The 15,551-nt window shown below is 37.0% G+C and overlaps 1 protein-coding gene across 4 annotated transcripts in view; it reads left to right on the forward strand.

The window, feature by feature from the left end:
- Window positions 1–15,551, forward strand: part of LOC124606828 (stress response protein NST1-like) — an 86,634-nt gene that overhangs the window by 12,937 nt on the left and 58,146 nt on the right. For all 4 annotated transcript variants that reach the window (XM_047138899.1, XM_047138902.1, XM_047138900.1 and 1 more), the window contains one exon: window positions 13,656–14,135. In XM_047138899.1, the coding sequence (XP_046994855.1) occupies window positions 13,736–14,135 (400 nt within the window). In that variant the 5' untranslated portion in view covers window positions 13,656–13,735. The remainder of the gene's footprint in view (window positions 1–13,655; window positions 14,136–15,551) is intronic.

Consider the following 15,551-nt stretch of genomic DNA (forward strand, 5'->3'; position numbering starts at 1 on the left):
CCTTCAATTTTTATAACTGCAATGTAGTTTCAGTACAAGTTGTAAAACCAAGCGAGGTGGCGCAGTGGTTAGCACACTGGACTCGCATTCGGGAGGACGACGGTTCAATCCCGCGTCCGGCCATCCTGATGTAGGTTTTCCGTGATTTCCCTAAATCACTCCAGGCAAATGCCGGGATGGTTCCTTTGAAAGGGCACGGCCGACTTCCTTCCCCATCCTTCCCTAATACGATGAGACCGATGACCTCGCTGTTTGGTCTCTTCCCCCAAACAACCCCCAACCCCACAAGTTGTAAATAACTGTTCATTTCTTGTCTTTTATCCCTGCTTGTAAGGTTACTGACCTGGGCTTTTCCTTGGTAGTAGTTCTGCTGTTCCTTCAGTTTTTTGTTACAATTTGTTTTAGAAACCAGTTTATTAAACAACAAACACAACACTGTACTATTTGCAGTCCTTTCACATTTATTGCCATCAGTAAAATAGTGATGATCAACTTGCAGTCAATAGTTTTAACAGTTTATGTATAATGGGTCAGCACCTGCACTATGAATGTTTTGACAGACTGGCAACATGTTTACAATACTCTCAACAGTCAGGCTCTGTCTGTCAAATAGCTTGATGTTAATTTTAGTTACACCTCATTTCTCATATTGTATTATTGACTACAGATAATAACAGTACTTCTTGGAGGCTGATAGTGACACAGAGATGTTGACAATTTAACTTTTAGGTGTGGACTGATTCACAGAATAATTCTAAATCTTGACTGATAGACAGTGAGAGATGTTATTAAGTTGACTATATAATGTGGACTCGCCACCAACAACACAGAGATGTTGACTTTTGATGGTTAAACAAGGATTGTTCTGTATGCTTGTAGACAAGCATAAGAATAAAAATCAGAATCTGATATTACACATTAATAAACATGATGAAAGATAGCAAACTCTGAAAACAAGCAAAAGAGCAAATTGGTTTAACTATGACCTGTATTACTAGAAAAAAGGCAAAATTATAGGCACTGTTTCATGCAAATTAATTTTTAATTCCTTGGGGATTCCCAGAGCTTGCCAAAAGTTGTTAAAAGTGAAGTTTACAAATCTAATAATTAACAAACTACAAACTCTTTTAATAGAAGTCAGCATTTTTGGAGTCACTAAAATTTTATCTACAAAGCTATTGCACTCACTGTTGGAAATAAGGATTATTTAAGATCCCATTGTTCTGGATCACAAGAATGTGAATTATGACTAATTTTTGAATTTGGAAACTTTCAGAAGAAGTATGATGTTTATGAAGAAATGCAGAATGGGGACTTTTAAATGAGCTGTATCAGTTTGCAAAAAAACATCTATTGGCTCACTACAAATTTAGCTCCACATGTATTTGACAGATGTTCAATTATCAGTATTTCTTTATGTAAATCATTTCAGGTACAATGATCCCACCTTGCTTTGTTAAAATCTTTAAAATTTCAAAGAATCGATGTTTGAAATATTACCAGCTGTGTCCTTTTGCTTGACTTGTATTTTATTATCAAGAAGCACAATGTAAGGATGCTGTAACAATTTATTTCCTTCATGGAATACCAACAAAAATCACTCTTAGGTCTAGACATGTTATTAAAATTAGGCTGTTTAACGAAGTTTTTGTTATGCTTCCCCATAGAATACAACTTAATGAGGGCCTGTGAGTTGTTGATCTTGTCAATCAAAAGTAAGTTATGTTCCTAGCATTACTGCCCTTGTCACGCAAATTGATTTAAGGACACTATCACATAATATTTTTATCTCTGTTAAACAAACTCTTATTTCTGCTTCAAATAACATGTTTAAATTACAAACTGCCATTCCAAAATTTATAATTTTGATATGTTGCAGCACAATATAAAACGCATATACTCTACTTTTTAAATAAATGAAGCGCTCCTGGAAAGCATGGAAGATCATGTAATACTAGGTACAGAAAGCTTGTTTGAACCTGAAATTGATAGCAGTGAGATTCTGGTGGAAAATTTAAATGTGTATCAGAAGGATAGGCAAATGGGAAATGGAGGTGATGTCGTGGTAGACAAGAAAGTCAAATCCACCAAGAAGAAATTGAAGCTGCATGTGAGATGCAGACTCTATAGGAAATGATAAATGGAAACTTCTATCACCCACCAGACTCATCTCCTGATGTAATCAAAAACCTTAGAGAAAGCCTCAGTTCACTTGTATGTTAAGTTCCGGAATCATACTGTAATCACTGGTGAAGACTTTAATCATCTAACAATTAACTGGGAAAATTACAGTTTTGTTAGTGGTAGGCATGATAAGGCATCCTGTGAAACATTACTAAATGTGTTCTCTGAAAACTACCTCCCTCATGAAGAAAATATTTTGGGTGTAATGGTAACAAATAGATCTCACCTCTTTGAGGATTTCCACATTGAAACTGATATTAGTGACCATGACGAGATTGTGGCAAGAATTATTACCAAAGCACAAAGGACTGTAGTGATTCATCCCATTCAATGAATTAGAGGTATCACGTCCTTAAATACATACGTCAGAGAAAAGATGTTTGTGACAGAGAGTAGTCAATAAGTGGTGAGCAACCCACTGTTGGGAGGTGTTTAAACCGTAACTGCTGATACCAAAGCGAACGATCCAGTGACCGTACAGATGTGGGTAGTAATCAGACAACCCTGCCTGCTGAGATATAGATAGGAGTTGTGAGGTAATGGGTGAGTTGTGGCACCCTGAAAATATTCTAAGTTCGGGGTTGGTGTGGCCGCACAGGCCGCTTGGCAAGCCGGGCCTCATTAGCAATCGCGTGGTGCCGAACAGTAGCCGGAGCAAGTGGAGTAGCCCCAGTGCGTGGTCCAGGCCGCCCACGTGTCTACGAATTTCATGTTGACGCTGTGTCGAGGAAGGTGCTTTGTGTCGACAAAGGATATTTGTCTGCCGTGAGTGCCAAAGATGGTGGACTTTGTGAAACCATAATGGCAGACATCTTTATTAGTTTAAAGTTTAGTATCTGACTGTAAGTAACAGCCAGCAACGAATTTCCAAAATCCAAACGGTTCATCCGTTTTGGCGATTGACATGTCTTTAGAAAGCTATTAGTGTAAACCTAAATTGATATGAATTACAGGCAAGTAACTTGAATGGTACATGAGTTATTTTATTGGAGATCAAAGTGGCCTATTACTATTGATCACGTCAGGCCATAAGTACTCTACAGTTACACAAAAAAATGGTAGCAGATACACTTATAAATATATTTATTTGTCTATGTCTTTGTTTATATCTGATATATACTATTCATGAAGAAATTGGTCAAATATGTACTGTGTTTCTATTCCTTCAATTTTGTTTATTTAATCTGTTTATGTATTTAATAGTATGTGTTAGAACACGTTTATGGTCCAGCAGTAGGAATATTTATTTAATTTCAAGTTATTTAAAGGTAAATCCAGTGTTTCATATGTGTTTCAATATGTTTGTGAGTGTGCGTTGGCTTGGGGACATGACGGGAGTGCTCTAGTCAATCGTAGCATTTGTTACTATGGTAGGTGACTACCGAAGTCAATGGAGAGACTGTATGGAAGTGGGGAAGGAGCATCGGGTCGCAGAGGGCACGGGGGTGTGCTGGACAGGAGGGCGCGATGGACGGTCGCAGGAAATACTTGGAGAGTGAAGAACAGTTTGCACGTGGTCGCGGGAGATAGAAATATTTCGTAGTGCCGACTTGTGCACTTGTGAGATTTCCGTGGCTTCTGCAGTGAAGACCTAGTATGCATTTAGAAGTGAATATCTTGCGAGCTATGTTGTTGCTCATAACTAATTACGTGAAGTAGGAATCTATTGTTTCCTAGTTATTCAACTTGCATTTTATTTAATTGCTGTACCATCAACTCCAGTAACTGTTTTGCAGTAATAAACGGCATTCTTAAAGGTACTTCTGGTGTCATACTCATCATTTAAAGTCATTAGAAATAGTACCTGCAGATTTTATTTAATTGCAATCTTTCATTTATAAATCTCTATGTTACATTCAAAGTTCCCAATTGCCGAGTGATAGGAACTTTTGACCATTCGATTCATGTGTATATTCATATTGTATACTGTAGACTCAGCAGTATTTGGCTCGTAATGTGGCAACTACATACCCAACCCCTAGACAATGAAACCATCCAAAACTTTTAGTATTTCATCTCTGAGTCTGAGGATACGTAGTTAAGGGCCACCTTTAATTTTTTTTTTTTTTTTTTTTTTTTTTTTTTTTTTTTTTTTTTTTTTTTTTTTTTTTTAAAAGCCCACAGAGTTCCACAGAGCAGATGGTGCAGAACAGAGAGCTCCATGAAATCTAAAAGCGTGAAATGCCAAAGAAATGTATTGTCATTGTTAATTATCAAGTTGAACATCAGATATGTTATGTACGTAGTACAGAGAGGCAGTATACATGTTGGTAGCTGTCCTCATCTATCATGCATTGTGTGGAATTTTAAAGATAATGTAAGAAGGTGAATTGAATCTCACCTCTTATTTATGTGGAGGGTGAATGAGAATGAGAAATTAATTTCCAGCATCTTTACCTGCAGAGCCTGTAAGGAGGCCAAGTCTGAGTCAAGATGGTGGAAGAAGGCACATGGATACACGGCACAGACTAGCTGGACCCTGATTAATAATATGTAACAGTGGCTGAATATTCAGAAAGCAACATACATTGCATATAAAAGGACTGTTCAGGAGGGAGATTATTTAAGTGTTTGGTGCGTGAGGTGAAGTACAACAAACCACCTCACAGTACATGCCAGTGTGAAACAGTTCACGTGTCGACCTTAGCAGCTAAAATACAGGTAATGTGTAAAGAAAAAGCCAAATCTCAGAATTTTGTAAGAAAGTGCCAAGGAGAAAATGCATTGCCAAGGGCAACAGGAATAAAACAAAAGGCATCCTATACAGTACAGATGACAAACTGAATCAGAAACAAATAGTAAAATTGAGTGAAAAATGAAAAAATCTGTTGGGGAGAAATGAACCAGTATTCACCTAACAACAGTACACAGTCTACAAGCAGCTGTCAAAAGATTGCAATGCATGTGTAGTCGCCACATTGCAGCCTACACGCAGTTTGTCAGCAGCACGCAATCATCTGCAGATTGCAAACCACATGTGCAGCATGTTGACAGCACACAGCCATGAGAAGCCAGCAGTCCATCAACACCACGCAGTCTAAAGTTAATAGTGAGCTGTGCTTGCGACCAATTTAAAGAGTTGTTTGTGTAGAATGCAATTGATTTTAAAATCGAAAATATCAATATAGATGATAAACATGTTGAGATGAGAAGTAAAATATTAGTTTATGCCTGTCATCACAAGAAAGATGATCACACCAGGAGAAAAGAAATTGGAAAAATTCAATGAATTTACTAAGCAGATACAAAATCAATTTAAAAAGATTAATTCTAAAATACAGTCATCCAAAGAGGAGATACTTAATAGTAATAATGACAGATTTGACCAATTTGATGAGAAACTTGAGCATTTGGAGGAGTGTTTGGCAGATACACTAGATCATAAGTTGAATGTTTTTAAAAACAAAATTGAAATGCTTCAACAATGCGACCTTGTACATAATGAAATTCAAGGACATATTAGCGAAATTCATACTGATGTAGATAGTTTGTAAGAATTTGCAGTAAAGGAATGTAAACTTGTAAAGCATCATGTCTCAGATGCACAAAATCCTACTGAACTTTTAGAGGAAAGGAGTGAGAATGGAGATTCTGTTTCTTCATATGATATCTTTATGGGTTTGGAGGAGAAAGTACAGGCCTTAGTAGATCAAAAATCTCAAGAGAGTGCACAAACTTTAAGTAGTGTACAGCATTCCAAGGATGAAATAACTCATCCAAATAATGAATTTAAATGACTGTGGGATGAGTTGGCTAAAATAAGACAAGAAATCACAGAATGTCAGTGTAGAGGGAAATTTTTAGATAAAATTCTTTTATTAGAAGAACTACAATTACTCAACTGCAGGAACCTATACAAACAGTTCCCAAATCTTAAACCTGGCAGAGATGTATACCCAACATACTTCTTCCAGGTTTTTTCAAGATCTTTACCTCAAAAATGGGAGGAGTCTTGGAAAAAATATTTAGCATTAAGTTATCTAGTAGAGTATGCTACTGAGTGATGGAATGCTCACTCAGAAGAATTTACTTCTCGGAAGAATTTTCAAGAAGAATTCAGATGTAAATACCGGTGACAAATGATGCAAGAAAAATTAGCTTTAGAATTGCTCATTTCAAAGCACTACAGTAGTTCGTGGGAAAGTTTTAAAAAGTATACTGAGTGGTATTTCATATGATCTAAATATTTAGACAACCCACAGGATGAAGTTCATTTATCTAAAGTACTTGTGAGATGGCTACCTTATTATGTACGTAAAGAAATTTTGTACCAAAGTTCAGCTGTTGTAAATGAGTTGTCATCATTTGTGGAAAATCTAGATTCCACGAATAATACAAAGAATAGTCCAAATCAGGAAGATACGAATCATGAAAATATCAGGTTTAACCAAAAGTTTCAAAAGAAAAGAGAAGTAAAAATTATTGCCAAGTGACCAAATATCTGGAAGGAAAGTCAAAAAACCAATGGCATGACGCAAAAAATGTGGACACACAAATGTTTAATAATCATAATGACAAGAAGGAAGGGGCTATGATTGTACAACCCTTCTTGTAAATCAAAACAGTTTTAGGGATAGAAAAAGAGAAGTACTAAGGTACTTAAAGTAATAGTAAGGAAGCTATGTGATGCACTTTGTGGGAGTTCATGGGTAAGTTACTCCAGAGAAAGGAACTTATATCAGGTTCAGATGGACCCAATGAAGGGAGGACTCCAACTGCTTTATGGGAAGAGGTAGATCGCGATAGCAAGCATACGAAGTTACAGGAAAGAGCACTTAATCCCTGGGAGGGCAGTGTTGAGAAATGTTATGAGTATTATTATTCGCATAAGGGTAGAGAATCTGGATGAGAGAGCATGTCCTCCAGACTGATTAAATAAAAATTATTAAAGTTAAGTAATTTACCAGTTTCTGAGGACACAATGTAATCTCAGAGTGCTCTGACAGTTAATCCTAGAATTTAGATAATATTTACCTTCTCTAAAAAACAAAAAACAAAAAAAAGAGAGTTTTGTGATAAGGTATAATGAAATGTGTATTAATGGAGAAACCAAAGAAGCAATCAAATCTGTTTATGTAAAATTTGTATATAAATTAAAGTTAAATGTATAGTCACGACATCTTTTCTCTCAGTGGAGGGATATATAATGATACATCCCATTCCTTGAAAGAGAGGTATCATGTCTTTAAATACGTATGTCAGAGAAAAGATGTTCGTGGCTGAGAGTAGTCAATAGTGGTGAGCACGAGACTGTTGGGAGGAGTTTTAAATTGTAGGTGCTGATACCAGAGCTAACAAACCAGTGACAGTACGAAAGTGGGTAGCAGTCAGATGACCTTACCTGCTTAGGTGGAGATAGGGTTTCTATGGAGCAGGCAGTTCGGAAGAGGGAGCGGCATGAAATCTAAGAGCATGAAGTGTCAAAGATAATAAATGTATTGTAATTGTTAATTAACAAGTTGAATATCAGATCTGCTACCTACGTATTACAGAGCGGCAGCATACAAGTCAGTAGCTGTCCTCATTTGTCATGCAAAAATTTATAATTTTAAAGATAATATATGAAGGTGAATTGAATCTCACTTCTTATTTATGAATTGGAATGAATGAGACAGAAGTTAATTTTCAGGAGCAGTATCTGCAGCCTGTAAGGAGGTGAAGTCTGAGCCAAGTTGGAGGAAGAAGGCACACAGATTCAGGGCATGGACTAGCTGGACCCTCATTAATAATACTTAACAGTTACCAAATATTCAGTAAGAAACATTCATTGTATACAAAAGGAGTGTTCAAGTGCCGACTTCTTTAAGTGTTTAGTGGATGAGGTGAAGTATAACAAACCATCACACAACAGAAGCCAACCTGAAACACTTTAAGACAACTGAAACAGGCAGAAAGATACACATGTTCAGTAAACTAGATAAAAAAATCTGTTGTGTCACACCTCAATGAGAAACTTGAAATTTTAAGCACAGGACAGGAACATGTAGAGGTTAAAGGAGTAGTTGACCATGCACTGGATAGGTATGTATCCAGTAGAACAGTTCATAATAGGAGACAACCTCCATGGTATGCAATCACTGTAAAGAAACAGAGATTACTGCAAAATAGGTGTAAAACAAAGTGTAAGGTTACAGACAGAGATGCTGAACAGAACTCATTTGACTGTCAAGAGAGCAATGTGTGATGTCTTCAATGACTACTGTAGCAGAATGTTGTCAAATGATATTTCACAAAACCTAAAGAAATTCTGATTGTATGTAAAGGCTGTTAGTGGTACCAGTACCAAAGTTAGTGTCCAGTCCCTAATGAATGAGATGGGAACTGAAACTGAGGGTATCAAAGCAAAAGCTGAAATGCTTAACTCTATTTTCAAACATTTCTTTATGAATGAAAACCCAGGAAAACTGCCCCAGTGTAATCCTTGTACCACTGAAAATATGTGTGAAATAAGTATTAGTGTCAGTGGTGTTGAGAAACAACTGAAATCAATAAAACTGAACAAAGTTTCAGGGCTCGATGGAATCCCTGTCAGATTCCATGCTGAATTTGTGGCTGAGATACCCCCTCTTTTAGCTATAATGTATTGAAAATCCCTCAAACATAAAACCATCCCCAGTACATGGAAAAAATGCATAGGTCACAACCGTCTACAAGAAGGGTAGCACAAATGATTCACAAAACTACCGTCCAATATCTTTGATATCAATTTTTTGTAGAATCTTAGAACATATTCTGAGCTCAAACATAACGGGGTATCTTTAACAGAATGACCTCCTCAATGCCAACCAGAATGGATTCCGAAAACATCTATCACATGAAGTCCAACTCATACTTTTCTCACAACAAACTTTGGATCAAGGCAGTCAGGTAGATCCATTATTTTTTGATTTCTGAAAAGTATTTGACTCGTTACCATATGTACACTTATTGTCAAAACTTTGATCATAGTGGGATATCAAGTGAAATTTATGATTGGATTAAGGGCTTTTTTGTAAGAGGACACAGCATGTTACCTTGGATGGAGGGTCTTTGTCAGGTATAGAAGTAACTTCAGGTGTCCCCCAGGGAAGTGTGTTGGGACCCATGCTGTTCGTGTTGTATATTAATGACTTTGTTGAGAATAGCAGCACCAGAATTTTTGCAGATTATGAAGTTATCTATAATGAAGTAATGTCTGAAAGGAGCTGCATAAATATTCAGTCAGATCTTGATAAGATTACAAAGTGGTGCAAAGATTGGCAACTTACTTTAAATGTTCATAAATATAAAATGGTGCACTTCAGAAAATGAAAAAAGATAGTATTCTATGACTATAACATCAGTGATTCACAGCTGGAACCTGCCAACTCATACAAATACTCGAGGGTTACACACATTGTAGGGAAATGAAATAGAATGATCACAAAGGCTCAGTTGTGTGTAAAGTAGGTGGTGATTTTGGTTTATTGGTAGAATACTGGGGAAGTGCAATCAATCTACAAAGGAGATTGCTTACAAATCACTCATGTGACTGATTCTAGAATGTTGCTCAGGTTTGTAGGACCCGTACCAAACAAGACTAACAGGGAATACTGAACGTATTCAGAGAAGGGCGGTATGAGTGGTCACATGTTTGTTTGACCCATGGGAGAGTGGCACAGAGATACTGAAGGAACTGAACTGGAAGACTCATGAAGAGAGATGTAAACTATCCTGAGAAAGTATACTACCAAAGTTTCAAGATTTGGCTTTAACTGATGACTGGAGGAATATATTACAATCCCCTATGTATTTCTCACATAGGTATCTAGAGGATAAGATTAGAATAATTATTGCATGCACACAGGCATTCAGTCAGTCATTCTTCCTATGCTCCATACAGGAATGTAATGGGAAGAAACCATAATAACTGGTACAATGGGGTGTACATTCTGCCATGTACTTCAAAGTGATATGTAGAGTATGGATGTAGATGTAAAAGTAGATGTAGAAATGTGTTCTTCTTGTCTGTCCCATTGTTTTGGGATAATTTCTGTGGTGTTTGATTGTTGAAAACTTTCAAAATTAATGCATTATATGGAGTGTCACACAAGATATGCCTATTTTATTTTGTGACTGTTCAAGATACTGAATTAAGGTTTCAAGCATATAATAGTACTCAGAATTGGGCCCAATTTTGTTACATGGTTAATACTGTGATATTACCCAAAATATGTTTAATGGAATGTTGCACTTTTGTGACAGGATTAGAAACTCTTGAAAAGGTGAGTACATTGTTATAATTCTTGTTGATGTTGGGGTTTAAACTTTTCATAAAAGTTTTTGAGAAATGTGCCAAAATTGAGAGGTAACACAGCCAGAATCCATTATTGTGGTATAAACAATGCTAAGTCAAATTACCATCCCAGGCCCCGTTATTATATGTTACAAGAAGATTAGCCAATGCTACCAAGATAAAAGTCTAATTTTTCTAGGCAGAGATAGGGGTCAACTACAATTTTTTTTATGCATACCAATATACTAACTGTTAGTCAGTGAGAGGGTGAGTAGGAAAGCTACTCTAAATAGGTGGATGCCTTCATGTTTAAGAGAATAGTGTTTGTAGAAAAACATGCATTTTCCTCATGTAGTTCACTATTTAAACTTGCATTGTGGCTTTCTGCAGCATGCTTGGAATGAATGAAAGTGACATTTTGTCTGTCTGTTCTCCACAAAAAAGCATCTGGTCCATGGATAAAATGTATATTATCTCATCTGTCATGTCCAAAGTGGCTAAAAGTTTCATAAAGGATTGAGATAATTTCATGGCGTATTGGTTGTGTCAGATAAGTGTGGCTACAAATACTGTCTGAAATTGTAATTAAATGGAATACACGGGTTAATGAACTAAACATATTACAATGATTTGGTGACTATCCATCACCGAAGAAATAAATACTTATCTCAACAGACCATAATTTAATGCTTTACTTCAATAGCTGTTCAAACCGTTTCCCATAATTTGCAGCTGCTGTTTGAGTAACAGATGAATAGACAAGAGGACATCAATAGATGACACAGTGGTGCATGCTGCAGCAATTTGTTGGCACCAATTGTCTGGCATAATTGTGGCTCCACAGCTGTTGCTGCTGTGCCTGATGAAGCCAGCAGGATTTTCTGATACACAATTTGCTATTATTAAGTTTTTATTACTGTTATTGGTAAACATTACTTCACTGGTAAAGAGCACATGTTTGAAAAAGATAGCATCATCTTTCAAGTATGACAGAGGATACTGAAAAAATTCTGTACAACATTCCAGATCGAAACATATGTCAATGCATGATGTGAATGTCACTCTTCTGACAGATCCTACATACATCCCATGCCACCTTGTGGGTTCATAAGTGCTTTAGCCATAACAGCTTTATTGTGTGCTCTATCAGTTACAGTACTCTTACTTTTTGACTGATGACCTTGCAGTTTGGTCCCTTTCCCCCCTTTTTAAACCAACCAACTAATCTTACTTTTCCTCTGGTATTCAAACTTGCAGTTCACACTAGTGTTCTGAAATACATGCAGTTGCCCAGTGCATTGAATACTGATAATTAGGGTAGGTATCCCCATACAATCATACTGTTCTGACAGTATGCCTTTAACATTCATCTTATCCAAGTATTATACAAAATTTTTCCTCAGTGGTGTACATGACTGCATGCAAGAAATGCTGAAGCTGACATGAGCTGTCATATGATAGTAGGCCCAGCAGTACACAACATATTTTCTGCTAATTAAGCAGTCAAAAGGTTTTGATACAACTACAGAGCCTGGTATGAAAGGACTGCTAAGCAGTGGTTATGCTGCCATGGAAGATACCACCCTTTGGGTCTCTCAATGTAGCATATTTCTAAGATACTTGTACAAAAAAATGTCATTGTCAGAATTAACAAGTTTCATATCAGTGTACTTGCCTTTAGAAGAGGTGTCAAATACCATTAAAAAATTACAGTCCCATTCGAAAAACAATGTTTGCTTCAGTAGTTAATAGTATTAACCACACAACAAAATTACAGCATTTGCCAAACACCTTGTTTCTCTGTCTTGAAATGTTAATGAAATAACAGGGTGTTACAGAATTAATTTTTCACTCTTTAGCAATGTGTGCACTGATCTGAAACTTTCTGGGAGATTAAAAGTATGTGGTGGACTGAGACTCAAACTCAAGACCTTTCCTTTCATGTGGAAGTGCTCTACTGACTGAGCTACCCAAACATGGCTCATGGCCCATCTGTGAATCTTTTCTTCTGACATTACCACATATCGTACCTTCCAAATCACATAGAAGTTCTCCCATGAAACTTACAGGACTAGCACTCCAGGAAGAAAAGATTTTGCAGGGAAGTGGCTTAGCCATAGGATGTTCTCAGAATGAAATTTTTACTCTGTGGCTGAATGTGTGTTGATATGAAACTACATGTATGACTCAGTCAGTTAAGTACTTGCCACTGAAAGGCAAAGGTTCCGAGTCTGAGTACCAGTCCAGCACAAAGTTTTAATCTGCCAGCAAGTTTCATATGGGCACACACTCCACTGCAGAGTAAAAATTTCGTTCTAGAAACAACTCCCAGGGTATGCTTAAGCTATCTCTCTGTAATATCCTTTTTCCCATGAGTACTGGTCCTACAAGTTTCACAGGAGAACTTCTGTGAGCTCTGGAAGGTAGGAGATGAGATACTAGCAGAAGTAAAGCTGTAAGGATGGGTCATGAGTAATGCTGGGGCAGCTGTCAGTAGAGTACTTGCCTACAAAAGGCAAAGATCTTGAGTTTGAGTCTCAGTCCAGCACACAGTTTTAATCTGTTATGAAGTTTCAATATGGCATTACATCTAACACAATTCACCCATATAATTATATTGAAATGGAATAGGTAAAATTTTTAGTAGTTTTCATGTAAACTATGAAATTTTGTGATATATTTTATTATCCGACCTCTATACAACAACCACTTCAGGTTTACCACTTCTGAATTACACCAGTTTATCTGCCTGAACACAGAATAAAAACAGCAGCAGTTATGTTGAGCAAAAAGGAAGTCACAAACAGCAAGTCTGAGTATTTTGTGTTAACTGTAATTTACACTATGTAGAAGAAGAATCTATCCACTCCTGAATAATATATGACTACAACATTAAATTGATATTTTTTTTCAAGTTAGCTTAACTATATTACTTACACCAAGTACTGCCTGCTATGAAGTGACATATCTCTCTTGGTTTTGCTAGATTACTTTCCCTGTTTGTAACAGCTTTGTGCATTTTATGATACTCAATTGCCTTTCTTACAACAGTTATATCAAAATGTGTAAAGGGTAGGATTAATACTTTTTCAAAATGTGGAATAAAATAAATATCATATGTAATTTTAGTACGTGCAAAAACACAGTACCAATTAAAGTTTGTTGACTGTTAACTTATTCTTTCTATAATGGATTTCTTTTGTTTCCTTTTTTTTAGTTGGTCAACAGTGTGTTTTTGCTTAAAGAGAAGAACTTCACATTTCTTCTTAAAGAGCAGAGCTTCATGATTTCTGTTTAATGCAGAAAATTTTTACAATTAAAAGAAAAAGTAAAGTGAATAATATTTTCTTTACTTTCCTGTATATGGATGAACATGACACTGATGGTAACAAAGCATGGCGGGAATGGTACAGAAAAAAACACAAACTTGAAACTGAAAAGAGACAGTTAGCAAAAGAACAAAGAGAAAAGGAGAAGAAGAGCAGGGAAGAGGACCAAATAAAGAAAGAGAAACGATGCAAAGAAACTTGGATTGCATGGTTACAAAAAAAGGAAGCAGCTAAAAAACAAGAAAAAATTAAAAAGGAGTTGCAGAACTCTTTATCAGTCGTGAGGCATTCAAAGGATCCCTTAGAACAACAAAAGAAAGTAGACACTTGGATGGAACAAAAGTTAGCAGCCGCTAAGAGAAGTACCCGTAAGTTATTCTGAGATTAATAGTGATTTAAACATAATATTTTGGTTGCTATGACAATTTAGGCATGTATGGAAAAATAAGTTTAAAAATGGTAAAAGATTCTTCACATGTATGTGTATGTGTAATGTGACCTGTTTTTTCTTAATAATACTACTTCTGTTGAATCAGTATGTTTGAGTTTTAGCTGGTTAACCTCAGAACGTATTGATAAGCTGGATACTGTCCCATGCTGATTACTTTAAGATTCTATGGCGAGTGTTATACTTATAACACAGAAAACACCATTTACTTTCATTATGTAATATTTTTATTTGCACAAGATAAATCAAAACACAAAGAAATAGTTTTCAACAATCACGGTAACAGTCATGACGAATGTCTCACACCAACTAGTCAACAACCAAAGTAAGTAAAACGAAGTACAAAAAAGCAAAGATATTAATATTTTCTGGCAGCTGGCAGTTCTTCCAAAGAGCGACCCCCCCCCCCCCCCCCACCAGGAGCACGGAGCACATAGGAGGAGTGATGAGGTGTAAGTGATACAGGGAAGGTAAACATTTAAGGCATGACGTAATCTTGAAGTCTGAGAGGTGGCCGTACTGTGCGGCCAGCACGGGTGATAGCAATAGGGGTAGGAGGATTCGGGGAAGATGAAGGAGAAGGGGGTGGGGGGGGGGGGCTTTCTCTTATAAATAAAACATTATTGGAGTCTACATAGGCTGAAATGTCATTTTGTGAAGTACCAGGAGCCACATTGAAGCACTGTAATAGCTTAATGTCTTTCTGGTCAGATGGCACAGAATTGTTTTGAATTTCAAATAAAAAAAGAAAAGTGTCCACAAGTTGTATTTTTATAGAGTGCACATCATAGTGACTCAAGTTCACTTGAAACACTAGTTCATTACTGCTGGCACTCGCAGGTGTGAAGTATAGAAGAGGGGGGCCTTGACTTGCAGAGAGTGTTTGATTAGCTTGTGGAGAAGGGAGAGGACAGGCCTCTGAAGTTTCCTGCAAAACAAATCCATTATCGTGTATGTCGGTGTCGTTATGGATCCATGCTGGTTTCAAGTGCTCAATGGAGACGACAGATGGTTTGTTCTTAAAGAGGATCCTATAAGTATTTTCAGAGCGTGACAGAACCCGGTATGGGCCAGTGTAGGGTGGAGCAAGGGGTGGACGCACGGCGTCTTCTCTAAGCATCACATAGTTACAAGAACTGAGGTGTGGGTGAATGAAAACCGGAGGGGTAGCATGCGATCAAGGTTGCGGAAAACGTAACTTGGTGATATGCTGTCGAACCTGTCGTACCAACTCGGGAAGTTGACCCTCGGGCAGTACAGGAGGATCATCAAGAAAATCCGGCGGAAGTGTGAGGTTTTCTGTGTGTACCATCTCAGCAACTGACGCTTTAAGGTC

The sequence above is a fragment of the Schistocerca americana genome, chromosome 3 (genome assembly GCF_021461395.2).
Source record: "Schistocerca americana isolate TAMUIC-IGC-003095 chromosome 3, iqSchAmer2.1, whole genome shotgun sequence".
In the NCBI taxonomy this organism is placed as follows: Eukaryota; Metazoa; Arthropoda; class Insecta; order Orthoptera; family Acrididae; genus Schistocerca; species Schistocerca americana.